The following is a 19,709-nucleotide window of genomic DNA, read 5'->3' on the forward strand; positions in this document are numbered from 1 at the left end:
AACGAAAGTGAGGAAGAATTACAATACTAAATCTAAAATGATTTAGAAAGAAAAATGACTTTTTGCTTAACAAATGGCCTTGAAATTGCCTGTTTAAAAAGAACTGGGGTGGTGGTGATTTCTTTAGACTGAATTAACAAGGCAAATTTAAAAAAAAATATTTCCTTACAGAAAGTTTAGTTTTTAATGAACTTGTAAACAAAAAAGCTCCCGTTTCAAAATAAAAACAAAATCCCAGATCATATAGATGTTTACAGTGATTACATTTATCTAAGCAACTTACATACAGGTTGAGTTGTAAGATGTTAACTAAATTTCTGTGACAAATATGCTGTTTTTCCTTTTATACCAAGAACATTATAGAGTTAATGCAGAGTCCTAAAGATTATCTAGTAGTCGCTAAGTTTCTCTTAAGTCTTCACTTTAGATGCTGTTATTTCTAGCACAGGTAAGCAGGCAGAGTCTTTCATACGCTTAAAAACTGGAATCTTTGGTTACTACCATGTCAGCTGGCTTGGTATGTTGCACATAGAAGCCAACAATTTTAAGAATGTTTTAAGTGTACAACTTTCAAAACCCAGGGAGGAATAACCAGAAAGAGTGCACAGTTGTGAACATTTACAATTATCACAACTGTTGCTGAAGACTGTTCATGCCATTCTTCCAAAACAATGAGATCTCATAAGCAGTGTAGTTCAAAGTAAAAAGGTAACAAAAATTGGCATATGCACAATTTTCTCCACCATTTTGTGTCAACCATTTAGTTAACTTTTCCACTTGAAAAAATGCAATAGAAAACTGGACACCATGTTTCACTCTCTCAGTAATTCACAATTACAGCTGCTGCTACAACTCAAAGTGCAGCATCACCAGCGCTGCCCAGAGCCAGTTTATACTGAAATTAAGTTCTTTACACCAAGTAAATGGTTGCCCACAACCACTGGCAAGTGTACGTATGAACTAAAATTTCTAGGATTTGGGGAGTGACAAGTCCTGCTCCGATCTGCTCTGCTTTGTTTGTTCCTCTCTTCATGCTCAGAAACCTGTAAGATAAACAAAGGCAACTTACTGATATTTGAAAAGAAACGGAACAGCCTCCGGGATGGCAGGGTTAAACACAAATAATTATGGTCATTTACAGAGAAAATGTTGTTCCATTTTAGAACGGTATGGTCCCTGCTTTCCTTTTCTAAAGCTAAAAACATGGTTTGACTGATCACTGTTCCGAACCAACATCACATGCTTATAAATTTATAGCAACAGTACACATATGCACTAACTAGATGCAAAGTCCTTCAAATGGCCATTCAGTTTGGCAGCCAGCCATATAATTTAAGAACAAGATGTGTTCTTGCCACTAGGAAGCAGGGTGTAATTTCACAGAGTTGTTTTCTACTTGTCTGTAATGCTGTGTGTGTGTGTATTTTGCAGAATGTCCCCACCGGTCACCTGATGACAGTCTCTCGGAGGAGCATCAAGTGGCAGGAAGCAGATTTGATCCCGTTCTTTGGGGCCAGCCGGATTAGAACCGTTTTGGAACTGTGCAGAAACACTTTAAAATGCCTTTTCACTCCATGAAGAAACTATCAGCTGGTTTGCTTCAGATCCTTATTTTAAAAAAGGCACATTGTGCTGTGTTTGGAGGGAGCCACTGCTTCGGCTGGGCACCAGTTACTTTTACAGATCCCTCAGGGCTCCATTTAAGCCATTTGTAGTTGTCTACTTATAATGGTGCGACTGGAAATGCTCAGGTTTAAGAATTGTAGGCAGGCCCCAGACTCTAAGGAACACTGTAGACTGAAGTGGTGTAGTGAGATGTTCACAAATCAAGGTGCATTTTGTTTATGAATGAATGTCTCTGGCCATCTGATAGTTTCCCTCCCCCCCACAATTCATTTGAGAGCAGTTACTGGAAAACTGAAATTCTGTTCTCAAACAGATGCCGCCATTAGATCATTTACTACACAAGAAATCTTCAATCAAATCACCCCCATGAGGTCATTTTGATACCCCAAAACCTTTAAAGGTGACCAGTATTTTAAAATTGGACTTGCGGCCATTGCTATTTCATGAGGGATAAAAGCCTGAAAGGTTGTTTATTTTTGTTTTTGAACTTAGAAATGCCTGACTTTTTTTGGAGGGAAGTCTGAACACTAATGACTTACTGAAGGGACTAGAACGCTGAAACTAGCAAATTTTCTTTAACCAGAGTCAATCATTGAACAGATTTTTAAAAAGAATTTTAAAACCAGTGATTAAAAAAATCCCTTTCCTTTAACGGCTCAGCTTTTAGCTCTTGTGATGTCACCATTTCACTAGTTCTGTAGTCAGAGAGCCTTCCAGAATACACAGCACTTAGATTTCTAACGGAAACAAGCAAAAAACACTTTAATTGAAGTTCAGTTTTCTTTACAGATCATAAAGAAGCCAAAACGGATTAGAGTCAAAGATTCTTTTCTTCTTTGCAACTCATCTTTAATATGCCTTATCCAAATGACTGCAGCTGTATGTTTTTAGTTGAAAGATAAAGGCCCATCTGACATGCTTTGTCCCAAATCATTACCCAGCTTCAGACTATTCAGACTATTTTACCAACCTATCAGAATGTGAAGTGCACTGCACCTAATTTGAAAAGCATTTAAAACACTCAGCATTTACACCACCTTCTTTTAAGCACCCTCATTAAAAGCTGCAGGAAAAACTACCGTTGTGCAGTCTGCATTTTTGCTGTGTGGCTGTGTCCTTCTGTTGTGATAAGCCTTAGCCAAGTTGACCAACGCTTCCTACAGTCTCAGCATTGGTTACACAGATACTGGGGCTGTACTTTGGGATGTCATGCTGATAAGACGGGCAACCCCAATCTGGTATGTACACTTCCCCCCTGCATTCTGGTCACAATACCATCCAACACTAGTGCCATTTTGCCATACCATTTGTTCAGGTGCCTCTATTACTACACACCTACCACTGTTATAGATTCACTGCATTTTGGAAGTTCTTATGCTCAGGAAATCAAACATCTTTAGAGCTTTTATCAACTCTCCATCACAGATACTCAATGTACAAGATAACATGAACAGCATGATATAAAGAAATGATTTATGGGAGATAGTGGATGAAACAAAAGGAAACAAAATGCAACAATCACATGAATCTCCTGTGTTCTGTATTACTGCTAAGTAAGGCAGGATACTCTACATCAGTGACCAAACTGTGGCCTGTGGCCCACCAAATTGGCTAGTCTTGTGACAACAGCTCTTTGTTTCCAGTTGTCAAGCTGCACTAAGGACAATCAGTAGTACATGTCTTTTAAAATGAGAGAGGGGAGGAGTCAAAGTGTAAGTTTGGGAATCTTCCTAAATGCTAATAGCCATTTAGGAACCATGGGACCAGAACTAGATTCACTAGTTTGTGAGTTTATGGTAAGGAAAGCAATCTAAAAATGACACATTCAGTAGATTTGCTGTGTATGCTTGAGTCTCATCTCTGAAAAAAGCAGCCAGTTTATAGTGATCAGCACTGCAGAGTCCATACAGCTATGGCATGATGAGCTGGGGTCTTCCGTGTCATGAAAAAACCCCATCAAAGATCAAATTGCAGATTACTGGGGATGATAAGACGTGAATTTGAGCAGGTTTTTTTGCATTTCTGGTGTTAGAAGCTAGAAAACATCTCACTAAATAACAGAACAAGTTTTATTTGAATCTGGGAAAATATGAAAGGAAACAAAAGCACATTTTTACACCACCACTTTTGCCTAGTATCAGAATTTGCTCACTTAGGTCTTAGGTACTGCCATGATCTATGAACAGCATGCCGTGTTTTGGATATAAGTACTACCAACATTGAACACCAAGGGAAAATACTGTTGCCATTTCTTGGCCTTCTTAGGCTTTAACGTCAGACGTTCTACCAGTTTGTAGAAATTTTAATTGACAAGAGAAGCTTTCAGGTTTAAAAGCTGTTTTTTCAGATAATTTTTGCCTCTACTTCCTGGAGGAAAGCCCAGAGTGGATGCAGTGCTCTGACAAACGAGCATAGCAGGACTTATCCAGGATACAGCATCCCGGTACTGTAACGAACCAGCCCTCATGCTGCCTCTCCTCTGTATTACTGATGGAGGACTGTGGGATTAACAAAGTGAGGAAGCAGATGGGAGCATCCCCACCACAGAGGACACAAGAGACAGGTCTCATGCTGTGGAATCCATGAACCTCCTTAATGCTTTCCTCTAGCAACCCTGAACATACAAGAAGTGTTAGAGGAACTACTGGGGAGGGAGCAAGAAGAAGAAAAGAGTACAGAGTAGGTGCTCCCACCACACAAAGAGGATCCATTTCTTGGTTCTGATAACTGTCCAGTCCTCGGATGAAATGGGAGAACTGGGACAATCATAGAATACCAGGGTTGGACGGGACCTCAGGAGGTCATCTAGTCCAACCCCCTGCTCAAAGCAGGACCAATCCCCAATTTTTGCCCCAGATCCCAAATGGCCCCCTCGAGGATTGAACTCACAACCCTGGGTTTAGCAGACCAATGCTCAAACCACTGAGCTATCCCTCCCCACAATGTCTTCCCACAAAAGCATGTCCCAACAGTTTGTTGAGACCCTGCGGTCTACCACCTTTCTTTGCACAGAGCAGTGTGAGTGGCCTTCAGATGAGGTGGTTTCCTGGCTTCCCTCTTAACTACTTTCCCCTACCCACCAGTTAGCTAGTGATGGTCAGTCCTAGGGCTATAAAGTAAAACCGTAGTCAGCTAACAATTAATTAATCATGATTAATCGCACTGTTAAACAATAGAATACCATTTATTTAAATATTTTTGGATGTTTTCTACATTTTCTAATATATTAATTTCAATTACAACACAGAATACAAAGTGTACAGAGCTTATATTTATTTTTGATTAGAAGTATTGCACTGTAAAATATCAAAGTAGTATTTTTCGATTCACCTAATAGAAGTACTGTAGTGCGATCTCGATCTTGAAAGTTGAACTTACAGATGTAGGACTATGTACAAAAAAACCTGCATTTAAAAAACAAAACATTTTAGAGCCTGCAAGTCCACTCAGTCCTACTTCTTGTTCAGCCAATTGCTCAGATAAACAAGTCTGTTAACATCTGCAGGAGATAATGCTGCCCGCTTCTTGTTTATGTCACCTGAAAGCGAGAACAGGCGTTCTCATGGCACTTTTGTAGCTGGTGTTGCAAAATATTTACATGCCAGGTGCCCTAAAGATTCGTATGTCCCTTCATGCTTCAACCACCATTCCAGAGGATGTGTCCATGCTGATGACAGGTCCTGCTCGATAACAATCCAAAGCAGTGCAGACTGACATTCATTTTCATTATCTGAGTCAGATGCCACAAGCAGAAGGTTGATTTTCTTTTTTGGTGGTTCAGGTTCTGTAGTTTCTGCATTGAAGTGTTGCTCTTTTAAGACTTCTGAAAGCATGCTCCACACCTTGCCCCTCTCAGATTTTGGAAGGCACTTCAGATTCTTAAACCTTGGGTCCAGAGCTGTAGCTATTTTAGAAATCTCATATTGGTAACTTTTGTGTTTTCCGAAATCTGTTCTGAAAGTGTTCTTAAAATGAACATGTGCTGGGTCATCATCCCAGACTCCTATAACATGAAATATATGGCAGAATGTGGGTAAAACAGAGCAGGGGACATTGAACTCCTTGGGCGGGGGGGGGACTGTGTCAAATTTAATTAAAACAAGTGTCATCAGTATGGAAGCATGTCCTCTGGAATGTTGGCCAAAGCATGAAGGGGAATACGAATGTTTAGCTTATCTGGCACGTAAATACCTTGCAATGCCGGGTACAAAAGTGCCATGCAAAAGCTTGTTCTCACTTTCTGGTGACACTAAATGAGAGCAGCATTATCTCCCGTAAATGTAAAACAAACCAGTTTGTCTTAGCGGTTGGCTGAACAAGAAGTAGGACTGAGTGGACTTGTAGGCTCTGAAGTTTTACATTGTTTTGTTTGAGTGCAGTTATGTAAAAAACCAAAAATCTACATTTGTAAGTTGCACTTTTACAACAAAGGCTGCACTACCGTACTTGTATGAGGTGAACTGACAAATACTATTTTTGTTTATTTTTAAAGTGCAAATATTTGTAATAAAAAATATGCACTGATTTTGATTACAACACAGAATACAATATATGAGAATGTACAAAAACACCCAAAATATTTAATAAATTTCAATTGGTATTCTATTGTTTAACAGTTCAATTAGAAGTGCAATTAGAGTTAATTGCGATTAATCAACAGCCCTAATATATATACACACACATTATTTAAGCAATTTTAGTTTAATAGTTTCAGATTAAGCAATATCATTCACTGTTTTCTAGCATACTGAAAATGTACAATTATTTACTGGATAATTAACTGTTGCCCATAATTTGAATCATGCTGCATTAGGACAGCAGCTGGAATTTAAACACAGAAAACAGCATTTTTATTCAACAAAACTTTGCTTATCAAAACATATTTCACATTTACAACTAAATGATTTAGGAAACAGAGGGATTACAGAAGGATTAACTGCGTTTAGCAGTGATTAAATTATTTCAGGTCAGCTCCCATTACTTTCACTGTGGCACATTTGCCCAGGCTGAAGTTCCTTTTCGCATAAGTCTCTTGAACATGAGAGTCTCCTACATTTCTTAGGCCCTCCTTCAAACTTTTAGATTTCATCCCTTCCCCTCGTTTTTATTCATAGACTAGAAGAGGGACTAGCTTTCCTGCTTTTTCAACTCCCAATTGATTTCTCAAATTTGAATTAGTTCAAATAAAGCAAATATTCACTGTGCCTGCAGAAGAGGCTACTGCTGTCAAAAGCAGGTTTAGCACTTCAAATAACTCTGGTTCCAGGTGCTTAACTAGTGACAGCCACCAGTTCAGTGGTATGACTTTGTTTAAATCATTAGCAAACTTGTATGGCTTGAATGGTTTACCTCCAGCCCTGAAATTTATTGTGGTTGGCATGACTGATGAGTGATTATTAGATGCCAATAGTATAGTAGCATCTTTAGCAGTTAAAGCATCTACCCTGGTACTTTGCATTGACAATATTGACAAGAAAAGGAGATGGAGCAAATGACTGATCCATCCGCTTCCTTACTGCCTGCAATTTAAAATTTGTTGTTCATTATTTCCTTTCCTCAATGTCTCTTGATGTTCCTTTCTAAATTTCAACAGCATCAGCAATACAGCAATCTTTCTGCAGTTTAATCCAAGGCTACAGAAAGAGGTTTCAGTATATGCAGCATGCATTCTACATTTCTCTTCAGTCTGATGTTGACTACCTCAGCTGTGATAGTTCCATCTATTTTGCCAACAATTTGCTTCACAAATAGTCATCAGAACAGGTCAGTTCTTAATAAATACCTCAAAAGTCAACTACTAATCCCATTGTACATATTGGGTGAGAATTGGTTTGGATCCTCCTCCTCTCTTCAGCAAAGCTGAGGTGAAGTGGTTGTTAGGGAATTATTTTGAAATTTCAACATTTTCATTTATTCCTGGAGGTGAACTTCGGCTAAAAGATTAATCAAATGAGCACTGCAACCCTAAGTTATAAGTTTTAGGGTCCCTTCATTATTTTCTTCTGGATATCTTCTCATCTTTGCTACATTTGCAGCATTGTCTATGATGCTACATGCTTTAATTTTTGTTCAACTTGTTATAGCTTTTACTGCTACTGCTAAGTATTCTGCTACGTGGATATTTCCTGATGTATCAATTGTTCTTATAAGATAGACAACCCCATCTTCTGTTGTCACACAAGCACAGATTATTGTGTACGTTGCTCCACTCATCAAGACTCAGATTAATGAAATTTCCCGTAAATTTTTTTTGCACACTGTTCAATTTCATTTTCACATTCTGTGTCCAGTAACGTTCCAGCATGGTCTGCTCTGCCAGTAGTGTGTAGCCTCATCACAATGACTGCGCCACATCAATGAAATGTTTGCTCTGAACAAGACGAAAGGGAGAATTTGTTGCATAAATGAACCAAGCAATCTTGTCACCAAAGGAGTCTGGCTGGAATTGGCTGATCCTGATTACTAACGCATCCATGGTTTTACTGGATGATGAAGAAAGTCTTTTCTTGATTCAGGTAATTTACTGTCTGACGCATATTTAGTTGCGGCAATCTAGTGGTACCGGCAGATGACTCTGAAGTTGTAAACGCTGCAGACAGATGTTCATAAACCCTTATTGTCTAAGACGGACCCTGAAACAAAATGGTAAACGTCACTAATTGAGTATTACTCAGTGTTGCTTATAATAAAGTATATATAAAACACATGAAACATGCATCCTACTGGACCTGTTTGTTCCACTGTTTAAATAATTTATTCCAAACCTAGTTTTATTGGAAAAGTCATGAGAATTATCCAAATCTATTAAAAAACCCTCATTTCTAGAAACATACCAGGCAGCGTGAAAATAAACACCCCTTTAAATGTTAAAAATTCATAAATGCCTAATCAAACTCTACTTTTGTTTGACTATACTGCGCAATAAAAAAAGTCATTTCAGAAGTCCACCAGTAACAGTAAAAATGGAATCGATAAATATTCCCACAACAAATATACCAATTATATTGTGAACACAAAAACTTTGAAATTGGTAAGTAAGTAATCTACCCAAAACACTGGTGTGAGACAATAAGCTAAGTTATCATTTACTAACATAGTAAGACATGGTAGGCAGTCCATAAGAATGGTGGAAAAATAAGTTTACTAACCAGATAATCCAGATTGTTCAGATATGTCCACATCATCTTCAAAATCACTGCCTTCTGAAGAGCATTTTGCATCATGCTTCATTCCGACAACCAGACCTTGCATCTCTGTTGTATTGCTTACATTTAGCATATGATGTTCCTTTTATACCCAGGAGGTACAATTTTTGTTTGTTTGTTTTGTAAATATGACTTGCAGCCATGGCAGGTCTCTTTCCTCCTCTATTCCCAAGTGTTGAAATGAACAGAGAAGGAGTTCTCAGGATAAATGTTTTGGTGGCCTCATAGCACGGCCACCAACTTTTGCTGGTGGCTACTCATATTTTTCCCCTAAAATATTTGTAGGCTGGAGCCTGAAACCGTGTGTCCAGATCCCGAAATGGACAGGGAATGGGGTCTGGGATGGAGCCCAAAGCCGTGCGGCTGGAGCCTGGTGCCTGCTGCTGCACAGCCGGAGCCCGAAACATGGCCAGAGCCTTAGGCCCTGCCTCCCCAGGGCTGAAGCCCAAAGCCTGAGCCCCACTGCCCCTGGGAAGGTGGGGAACTCACTGGCTGCCTGCTCCTCCAGCGTTGTGCCCCAGGTGTCACCGGAGCGGGGCAGGATCCAACCCCTACTGGCAGCCCTCCAACCAATACCAAGGCAGTGCATCCAGGAGCAACAGGGAGGGGCCGCTACTTCGCCACTCCTCTCCCCCCCCGTCCCCATCACGGCCCAGGAGGCTGTGGCCACAAGAAAAGCCCCGGTAGCTGCATGTGGCTACAGTGGCTGCATTTGAAAAACACTGCGCTAGAGGCTGCACTCCGAAGAATGTTATCCCTTTTCCCCAGTGCCCTGTTTTCACTCCAGTGTTGCACCCTTCTGCTCCTTCTCCCTTGTTACAAAACTCCTCTACCCCGCCCCAGCCCCAGCCAAAACAAAAGAATTGACAATCCAAGCTATAAAACAGGAGGAGGAGACCTCCAGGTGGGCTCAGTGGATGATCCTGATGAGATACAGGATATCTCCTGAAGTTAGAGGTCTGGTCCAACATTTATGATGACTGCCAGTCTCTTGCACCAAGTAGTACAGCCTGTGGGTCCACCATAGGATCAAGCTATTACAGTACATGACCTATTACGTCATTTATAAAGCTCAAAAGTTAGAATCAGGGGGGAAACATTTTATATAGAAAAGCATCCTTTAACTCAAAGTTTTTGATAGAGGCTCATGGATGGCATATGTATTTTTTATTTAAGTGTTAAGAGATTACAGCAAGTTTAAGCCTTAACATATTTTGGAGTAAATTCAAACTTCATTATAAAACAGGTTTATTTTTAAAGAGAAAATTGTTTAAAAATTTAAAATCTAAAAATCCTACTTTTGTATTTTTTCAAAAAAAATTCACTCACCCATTTAGCAAGGAGAACCACAGAACAGTTCTTTTGCAGCTGTTTACTGAAACAAGTGACATGAATAACTGTCAAAGATTCTTTCCTTCACTGTTTCCCTCAGTGAAGATTAAACTTGCAAATCAAGCTTTAAGAAACTGCATCAACTGCAGTTAGGGTTGAGCATTCGATCAGTCCAAAATAACTGGCCAACTGACTTGGTCAAACATTATTCAAAAAAAAAAAAAATGGCAAGTATGGAAAACCACTAAAGCACTAATTTATCAGAATAGTAACAACAAAAAGGTAACACTTTATGGTCTTCAATAGGCTTAGCTTTAAACACTTGTGCCTAATTACGAGATGAAAGTTATTTAACTTAGAAAAATGTGAAGCACAATGAAAACATTTTAATAAATAGAATTACTACCTTTTTAGCAATGTGAATGTTATGCAAGAAAACCTCTGTGTAAGCTGGTCTCTCCTCAACAGAAGCTGGTCCAATAATAGATAATACGTCACTCACCTTTGTCCCTCTAATATCTTGGGACCAACAGGGCTACAAAAGCACTGCATACAACAGTGCAAGACTGAAAAGTTATAAAAAAAATTAAACAAAACAAATAGCATATGTAAAAAGTCATTTTTTAAATGCACATATGCTAGTGAGTAGCAGGCCAACTCTTCAAGCATCTGGCTTTTCATTTATCTTTTTCTTCAGCTTCAACTACTTCATCTATTTCTGCCACCAAATTCGTCAGTATCGCTTTCCTCTTCATCCGATGAATACTGAGTCAACTCTTAATCTGCCATTTTCTTCTCTAATATTAAATTGTGACATGGTCACCAGCTTCCCAGCACTGGCGGTCTTCAGTCTATTTCTGGTTTATGAATGGATGAGGATTCCCCAAACTGACAAGTTTTGTTCTGCACATGCAGTTGTACACGTCAGAATTGTTTGCACATTTGTATATGCTTTAAGATTTGCAACAGTCACTAAGAGGTCTCAAACTGAATTGAATGTGTCACCAGAAAGGTCTTGGCTCTAGAAATGTGGATCAAGAAGGTAGGCAGCCTTATGTGATCACTTGGCTTTTCCATGATACTGTTTTGTCTATTACCTTTCCTCTTCAGCTTTTGTAAGTGGATTGTGTTCAGTATTCTCAAAAAATTTATCCATCAGCAACTCATTCTTACCATTAATGTTTAAACTATAATTTTCCATAGTCTGAATGGACTGAGCTATGGGGTACAAGCAGTGAAATGAACTTTGAGCTTTATATTCAAGATATTGAGACTGTCAGTTCAGAGTACTCAGGGGCAGCACTTGGCCACCCTTTTTTCCAACAGCTGTTTATTGAATGACCTTCTTGAATATTTGAAGATCTTCGAAACATTAAATAGAAGATGCCCATCGAGTATGACTATGCTTACTCTGTGTGGATGATACTGAGTCCTGTACTCAATAACTGAAGACTGGCTGTTTTTTCAAAAACTTGATAATGCTTTTCACTTTTGACACATGAGAAATTGTCAGATCTCGCCAATGAAAAAAACTGCATCATATGGACAGCACATAAAGAAGGTGTGGACACATTTATTAAAGCCCAAGCAGCTTTCATATTAGCCATGTTGTTGGCACAACCAAAATAACCTTCCCTGGAGTCAATTCATTGATTACATTATGACACTGGTCAACAATATATTGGGCTGTGTGGTGATTCTCAGTTGTGCACCGAAATGAGTAAAGCACTGTGGAGTTATCACGAAGTTGATGGAGCACTCTGACTACAGCCCCATCCATCAAATACTAGAGAGACACGTGAGGAACTTGCACAGTAAGTACACCAATTCTTTTTCACATTGTCTGCTTTGCCATTCAGAAGACTTCCTATAAACTGTATCCTACTTGGTACTTTGTAAATAGGATGCAAGTTATGAAAAAATTCTAGCATATGAGGATTTTTGATGGTATGAAATGGTATATTGCTGGCATGAACACCTCTACCAAATGTAGTCAAGTTAGGTTTTTTCTGATCATGGCACATTCTATCCAAAAGCCTCTTAAAAACGATTATGAACATCTGAATACTTTCCAGGAGTAGGAGTTTTCAACGTTGAAGCAGGTGGAGTATCAAAATACTTATCAGAAGACTAAGAAGTTGAATTAGCTTCACTTTCACCCATATGACTCTTAACAGAAAATATCCCTGCATGCTTCATGATGCTGCCAACGACAAAGTTGGAGTGCACAGAAGAAAAATTTTGATGCAGACCAGTTTTCCCTTTCTTGCTGTTTGACTGCAATAGTTTTTGCTAGTAGCTGGACACATTATGAGAATTCATCAGTGTTTCTCCATTCTATCTACGTGTCATACTCAGCAGAACAGAACTTGCACTTCGCTTTAACGGTTTTTCCATGTTAATGTCTAGTAACAAAGAAGTTTCCATACAAATGATTCTGGCTTTCCCCAACTCTGCATAATTTATGTCACTGTTGTTAATGTCTTCCTACTTCTGGAATGCTTTCCAGATTATGAAGTATCTCCTGTATTTCAACCAACCAGTAGCCAATTTATTCTGTTTCTATCTGCTGCTGTTCCGGAAGAATCCAGCGAAAAACAAAACATTTTTGGGCATGCTGCCCTCTCCCTCCCGGGACCTTTACAGAATTCCAGATCAGATGAAAGGGAGAGACAGCTCTTCCTCCCTACAGCAAACACAATGGATTCATAGGTGGCAGCAGCAGGAGGAGGAACACAGCAGGAAGGGAGAGGCCTTTACTGAGATGTGATACCAGAATCCACTCATTAGCATAGGACTTTTCAGATTATTGGCAGGGTTTGGTTGGGATTAACTGTGTGGGCATTATAAAGGAGATTTTTGTTGAGAGGGAACTAGTGGAAGTTTATTTACATGGGCATTTAATGTTGCTGTTTGCTTTGTTGAGGTGAGGAAAGGAGTGTGGGGGGGGTTAATAGCGGAGATTCTTTTCTTTGTTTAGGGAGAGGTTTAATGGCTGTGTAGCTTCTCTTTGTGTTGGGGAAGGAAGTTTAATGACTCCCTCCCCAACTCCAGAGTTAATTTCTTACGTTTGGTCAGTTTAGAGTAGACTGTAAGCTCTTCTGGGTAGGGACTATGTCTTAAATTTGTTTAACGTACTTTATAAACAGTCATGTACATTAATGGCCTGGTATACAAATAAAAGAAAAATACACACACACACACAGTATCTGTTCTATAAGGTTCTAACCAGTCAAGAGGCTCAACTTTCACCTTCCAACCCCACCCCGCAAACAGGTGGCATTAGCATGTAGTAGAGTGAGCAACCAATACGCTCAAGTTGGCTAGCTAACTTATGGCATCATGGTTTTGATGCAATCAAAAAGGTAGGATGCCAGCTACATCAGACTATTCTTGCTGGACTACTTGACAGTGGTTAAGTAGGCCTTCAACTGATTGGCTTGCCAAGTGCAGCACTGACCTCAAAAACAAGTTTTAATATCCCAGATTGGTCTACCAGTAAGAGAATGCTGGAAGTCAGAATTGTGCAGTGGATTTCACAACACTTCCCTGCATTATTAGTCTTAAAACTTAACCTGCTAGTTTACTGACTTCACACCTAGATTCACTGTAGGTTAAATTCTAACCAGGCATTATCCAAGGTTTCTCTTTTATTTCAGCCATGCTTGGCACAAGGACCCGCTACAGTAGTAACTGTTACAGCATATGCACTGTGAAGGTAAGATTGAAATAATTTCCTTGCTCAAATAGCTGAGTTTTAAAAGCAGCTAGAAAACATTCAAAGTAGTCCCTAGGGCTTTTCCAGAAGAATTCAACAGTGTTCAAACTGAAGCATGTTTAGTCTCAAAAAGAAGTTTTGGACAGCAATTGCATCTGAACATTTCACAACATTTCCCCGCAAAATCATCATCTAAAAACTTACGTTTTATACCAAGAAGTCTAAAAACCAAGAACGTCCAGCCACTTTGAAATGAAAAGATGGAAAATTGTGACTTTCTGGGATAAAACCTTGAAGTACAACAGCAGTTCAAGATTATACCTAAATTTGAGCAAGACATTCCAGGCTTATTGGTCCTTTCCCTGGACTTTGGGCCAAGTGAGGCTGAATGCAGTATGTATTAACATTAGAGGAAGCCAAGTGATGAAACCATATCATTCACAGTTTTCCATTTTCACTGCTGGACAGATGCAGAGCGGAGAAAAACCCACAACACTCCTATAGCTGGAACAGAGCAGAACCCGAAGTCTCCAGATACTGGCCCTAGTTAATGAGGACTATCGCTGTAAAGTGTTAGGTCTAGGATTTTGGATTGTATCATTTATCACATTCCCAACACCAAGTCATTTTCTTGTTTTGGAAAAGGGGTTAATGCGGGAGCAAAAGATGCAGTGGTTAAAATGACCCAACATCCCCAAAAGAAATGATATGAAGAACAAGGACATTTTGGTTTAAAGTTAGTAGTCAAATTCTCCAAGGACGTCTTTTTTTTTAAACAAACAGCCAAATGTGTGTTTTTAAACCACCTCCTTGATCTAACACTTAAATCACTGGCATTGTCCAATTTAGTGTTTAATTTTTTTCCTGTAACGTCACTTGGTTCTTGGCTACTAACCTTTCATGTTACTCTTGGATTTGTCAGTTTGCTTGCCTGTGGGGGTTTGGGCCTGCTGCCCCTGCCCACTGGAAGAGGCGGCTTGCTGTGCTGCTTTCTGCTTTAACATTGTCCAGTCGAATGTGTAGTCATATTGGTGGTTCAGGGTCCTAGAAGACAGGGAAACACTTACTGCAACGTGACTACCTTACTGTGAATTTCAAGCCAGTCTGCTGAGAAATGAAGCTAGAAGTTAATCTTCAAAGCACTTTACAAAAAACAATTAAGAGCAGTGTACAAATGCTAAATATTACTAACTGAAAGGAATCCTTGGAGTAAGTCAAAGCCATTTGGTAATGTCTGCTTCCCTCATTCACACAGATATCTGCATCTGTAGAAGTACTTCTGCACAGCCCAGCTTCTCCTCCTGCCTGCACTGGAGTCATGATTCTTCCTTTATATTGTCTTATAGGAGAGACTTCTGGTGCTATAAATTCATGTAGGATGATTTGTAAGATTCCAAAGGGCTCAGATTATAGAGGGTCAACACCAACTTCCATTATTTAAAGGCACTTTATAGAGAAAACAGTTGGTCTTATGTTGTTTGTTTGTTTCTTTACAGTGTAAGAAGCATTAATGGGTTTTAAAACACCATTCCCTCCCCTCAAATAAACTTCCAGGACACCATCAGCAGATCTATATGTAGCCCCAATCCTCACCGCACCCAAAAGCTTCCCATTGCTTCTTCTCATGATCCAAATCCCATAATCCTCTTGCCACTGAGAGTTGCTGGAGATGGTGGGATGTTGGACAATTTCAGCCATTTTGGGGGTTGAGGATGAAGAGGAATCAAAGTCACTGATCTACGTCATCGCCAGGGCAGAACAGATCAAATAGAAAAGATCCTCTTCCTTCACAGCCAGTTTCATATTGTGCCACATTTCCTGGTTTTCTAAAGTTGTAGTTTGCACGCTGTTTCTAATTTTAAATGATTTCTTGAAGTAAACTTAGAAGTCTCCCCATTCCAGGAATTTAAAAAGAAAAAAAAAAATCTCTACAGAAGACTCATGAAGCACTTATTGTTCATTTGAATGCTGACACGATTAGATTTCTAAATTATGCTATATTTTTAGACTGACCTGAAAAGAATACGGAATAATTGCCTCAGATACATGTAATCCGGTGCCTCTTCAAAGCGAAGGCCACGACAGTAGTTCAGGTACATGGCAAATTCTGCAGGAAATCCCTGTAACCAACAGCATTAGTCAAACTATGACCCGCAATGAGGAGCCATTTGTAAGGATTCAGAAATCAAAAAGCCATAGCCAATGTTTAAAGGCAGAGTCTAAAAATGGATTTGGGTCTTAGGAGAAGGCAATAACGTAAGTCTCTGTTTTGGCCCCATTTTGCTCAGGATGCTCATCTGATCACTAGACACCCAAGAATATATTCCTTTTCCTGTCTTAATTCACAGGACCTTAATATGATGTATGCAACATAAAAATAAAGATATATACAAACAGCAGCATTTAATTAAAACTGAATATATACCAAATGCTTTATTCTTTTATACCTTTCCCCTTTTATTCTAGTTATGCTTAGTTCTTAAAAATCCTTTGCCCCAACAGAAGTGGTTACAGTTCTTCAGAAAACTCAAAGTTACTCGTACAGGCTATTTTGGGGTATTCTAAGTAAAAACAGAAGATACTGCTTAATGCTCCTTGGGACCTAATCATGAAAAGTCTACTTTGAGAACTGGCATAATGTGAATTTCTACATAATAAGTGCTGCTTAAAAGCCCTATTCTTAATAATAAAATAGTTATTTGCATAAACTAATGCTCTAGTGTTGTAAGAGAAAAAGCAAGAGGAGGGAGAATTCAGTGGCAGATACTTGTAAAATTTGTCATCTGTAGGAAGTAGAACTACATTTCCAACATTCACTATATGGTGATTTGCAGGATTGCAGAGTTAGACCCAAGGGACTCTTGGAGGACACCTAACCTTACCCTGGAAATGGGTAAAAAGCAGGCATCTATGCCTTTGCTTTTGATGCCATGAGGTGCTAACATTTGCAGCCCTGGAGAGGGTACAGTGAGCTGGTCCTCTGAAATCCCAGACGACAGTATTGGATAATTGTTTTTTCTGCAGTCAGGCCTCTCAAGTGGGATTCCACAGGGGTCCATTCTATTGCTTCTTCTACTCAACAGGTATAGGAGACTATTAGGAAACACAGGCTGCTGAGTGTTCCCTCAAAGCACTGGATGAGAGACCTCTGTAGCTCCATCTCACCCAATCTTTCCCGTGACACAAGTGTTCTATTTGTACCTCAATGAAATACTTTGAGAAGAATTTGGACGACACTCAACCCAGAAAACCTGACTGAACGTTTACATGGTGAGAGCAAGAAGAATTGGCAAAAGTGAAGATTTATATTGTTCAGACCCCCCAAACCGAGGCTATGCCTGCCTTATTTATATTTGCAAATTAAGGATCTTGTTAGATGAACAGCAGGTGCAGCTGGCAAAGTAGCAATGGCTAGCAGGAGAATTCAAGTGAATAGAGAATGCAGTTTATTTAAAGTGCTTTGACCGTGTGTCCAACGCACTGGACATGTCCTTTGAGTCTCTAAGGAATGATGTCATGCGATGAAATAAACTTATTTCCATTTACTCTTACCTTACACAAAACTTCAACAGGAGTGGACATCTTCTTTTCACTAATCTTTTCATATTTTTGCTTCTTTGTTGCAGCCTGTGGAACATGTGGGTCACAATATAAAAAGATGTTGTGCAACACTGGATTAACAAGGACAGTAGCAAAAAATAAAAATCAAACTGACAGGGAAAGCCCTTTGTCAACCAGAAGGTTTTTTTATGTGAAATCTCCAAGTCCCACATACTTATTGCACAGGGAATGAAGGTCAATCTGGTATTAAGATCTGGACACAGTTTAATACCATTTATTGCAGTCTAAGGCTTCCATCACATGGCACAACTCGTGTCTTTCTAGCTGCTGCTTTTGTCCACTCAGACCCTACTTGACTATCCATTTGCAAAAGTTCCATTAATTCCAATTCCTGAACTCCATTCAACTGCTGCCTCTACTTTTTAGTGAGAAACCATTACACTAGATTGCAGCTGAAAAGTTCTAGCATTTCACCATCAGATTGCCTGTTTAAAAACTTACTGGCTGTGCAGCTATAACGCCCCCTGAACAGCACAATTCCCATATGGGAAAGAAAACTAAAATACAGTAAAGAATAAGTCTACACTATCCAAATCACAAATTCACCATGATTTTACATGATGACCTCACGTTCTGACACAGGGTAATGCAAATGCACAACTGAGTTAAGCTTTGCGTATGTTTCAATTAAGATAGCCATTCAGCTAACCCACAAACGAGACTTAAATTCTCTTTTTAAAGTTATACTTTCATATCCTACATAGTTATTGAGACTATTAAAATAATCTTTAATATCTTATGTCTCCCTTTCTAAAATGACCTCAGCCTTGGATAGGAAGAGTACTTTTGCAAGGCTGATGTAAGCCATTGTTTAGCATAAATTTAAATAGTGAAACAATACACACATTTTGCATACTGCATGAGAAAAAGCAGAGGCCTTCTCCTGTCACATCCAGTAAAACTAAACTTGGAAAAGAGCTCTGAGTTAGAACTGCACAGATCATTTTATGCAGGCTAGTAGTCAAGAGCATCCATTACCAGCTCTTACATGTTTAGAGTCTACAGTAAGACTGCAGACTGCATGGCCTACCTTTAATCCTTGCCAAGGCAGGCTGGTTCTGTTAAAATACATCAATACATAGCCTAGAGACTCCATATCATCTCGACGACTGTAGAGAAAAAAGACAATTTTAAAAACTGCAAATGTTATCAGAACATTAAGATTGCACCATTTAGTGTTCATAAGAATCCTTAAACTAGAAACAGTCTCATGTTTGTTCAAACTATTTCTAACAATGACACAAGGAATCAATGAGCAAAATGGAGAAAAATCTGGGATTAAGCTATGTTTCTCTACAAGTCATTTTAGAGATACTGAAATTTAGGGAAAACATGTAACAATCAGTCTGAAGGCTCCAATGTTACTTAGTTTTTCAAAGCAAGGAAAGTGACTTTCCCATTCAGCTCCTATTGACATTAGTTGCAGTTGTGACTAAACAGCTGCACATCTATGAAAATTTGTTCCCATGGAACTCCAGAAAGCCAAAGTGAAAAATCTGATAACCACGGATGCATTAACTCCTTTTAATGCCCGGTCCACACTTGATATTCAGGTCAACAAACCTAAATCAGGAGTCTGTAAAATCCACACGAGACTGACATAGCTATGACGACATAACCGCCAGCGATGTCAACAGAAGAATGCTTCCATTGACCTAATTATGGTCACCTGGGGACAAAATCCTTAAAACTCCTTTCCAACAGAGCTATGCCTGTATAGTCTCTGGAGTGTACACACACCTTAAGTAACTCAGGCAGGAAACTGATTTGAATTAGTGCTATTTTAAGAGACTTCTATAGTCTTCCTTATTTACATCTTTGACCTACTTAAAACAGTTTTTCCTTAAACTCTGCTTTTATTATGGGGCTTACTGTAGATTCTGATGTTCAGTTACTATCACCATATTTAGACAGGGAGCAGATGTGACTCCTATATTTAAAAACACTTTTAAACCATCAAAAAAGGGGGAAAAAATGTAAGAGGAAGCTCCAGTGCTATTTGCAGACTGTATTAAGAGCCTGCTGCTGAAACATTGTTTCCACTAGACATGCTCCAGCACCACTAAGCAGCCTCAGACCTTATCACACCAAACATGCTCCACAGATAACATTTTCCTGAATCATTCTTCTGTGTGAGTATTTAAAGACAGGTGCAATCCACTGCAGTGAGGAGGTATCTGCTCCACCAGTCTTCCTTCTTGGCAATG

At 39.3% G+C, this 19,709-nt stretch overlaps 1 protein-coding gene across 4 annotated transcripts in view; it reads right to left on the bottom strand.

The window, feature by feature from the left end:
- Positions 1-1,011: 1,011 nt before the first annotated feature.
- The window catches only part of CSNK1A1 (casein kinase 1 alpha 1), a 49,939-nt gene continuing 31,241 nt past the window's right edge, over positions 1,012-19,709 (bottom strand). For 2 of the 4 annotated variants that reach the window (XM_074960592.1, XM_074960595.1), the window contains 5 exons: positions 18,533-18,611; positions 17,434-17,508; positions 15,895-16,001; positions 14,777-14,925; positions 1,012-1,043 (listed from right to left, as the gene is read on the bottom strand). In XM_074960592.1, coding sequence (XP_074816693.1) covers positions 1,036-1,043; positions 14,777-14,925; positions 15,895-16,001; positions 17,434-17,508; positions 18,533-18,611 — 418 coding nt within the window. In that variant the 3' untranslated portion in view covers positions 1,012-1,035. Of the gene's footprint in view, positions 1,044-14,771; positions 14,926-15,894; positions 16,002-17,433; positions 17,509-18,532; positions 18,612-19,709 lie in introns of those variants that run through there. The other 2 variants (XM_074960594.1, XM_074960593.1) reach the window with 2 other exon arrangements.

Source organism: Natator depressus, chromosome 8 (assembly GCF_965152275.1).
Source record: "Natator depressus isolate rNatDep1 chromosome 8, rNatDep2.hap1, whole genome shotgun sequence".
Classification (NCBI taxonomy): domain Eukaryota; kingdom Metazoa; phylum Chordata; order Testudines; family Cheloniidae; genus Natator; species Natator depressus.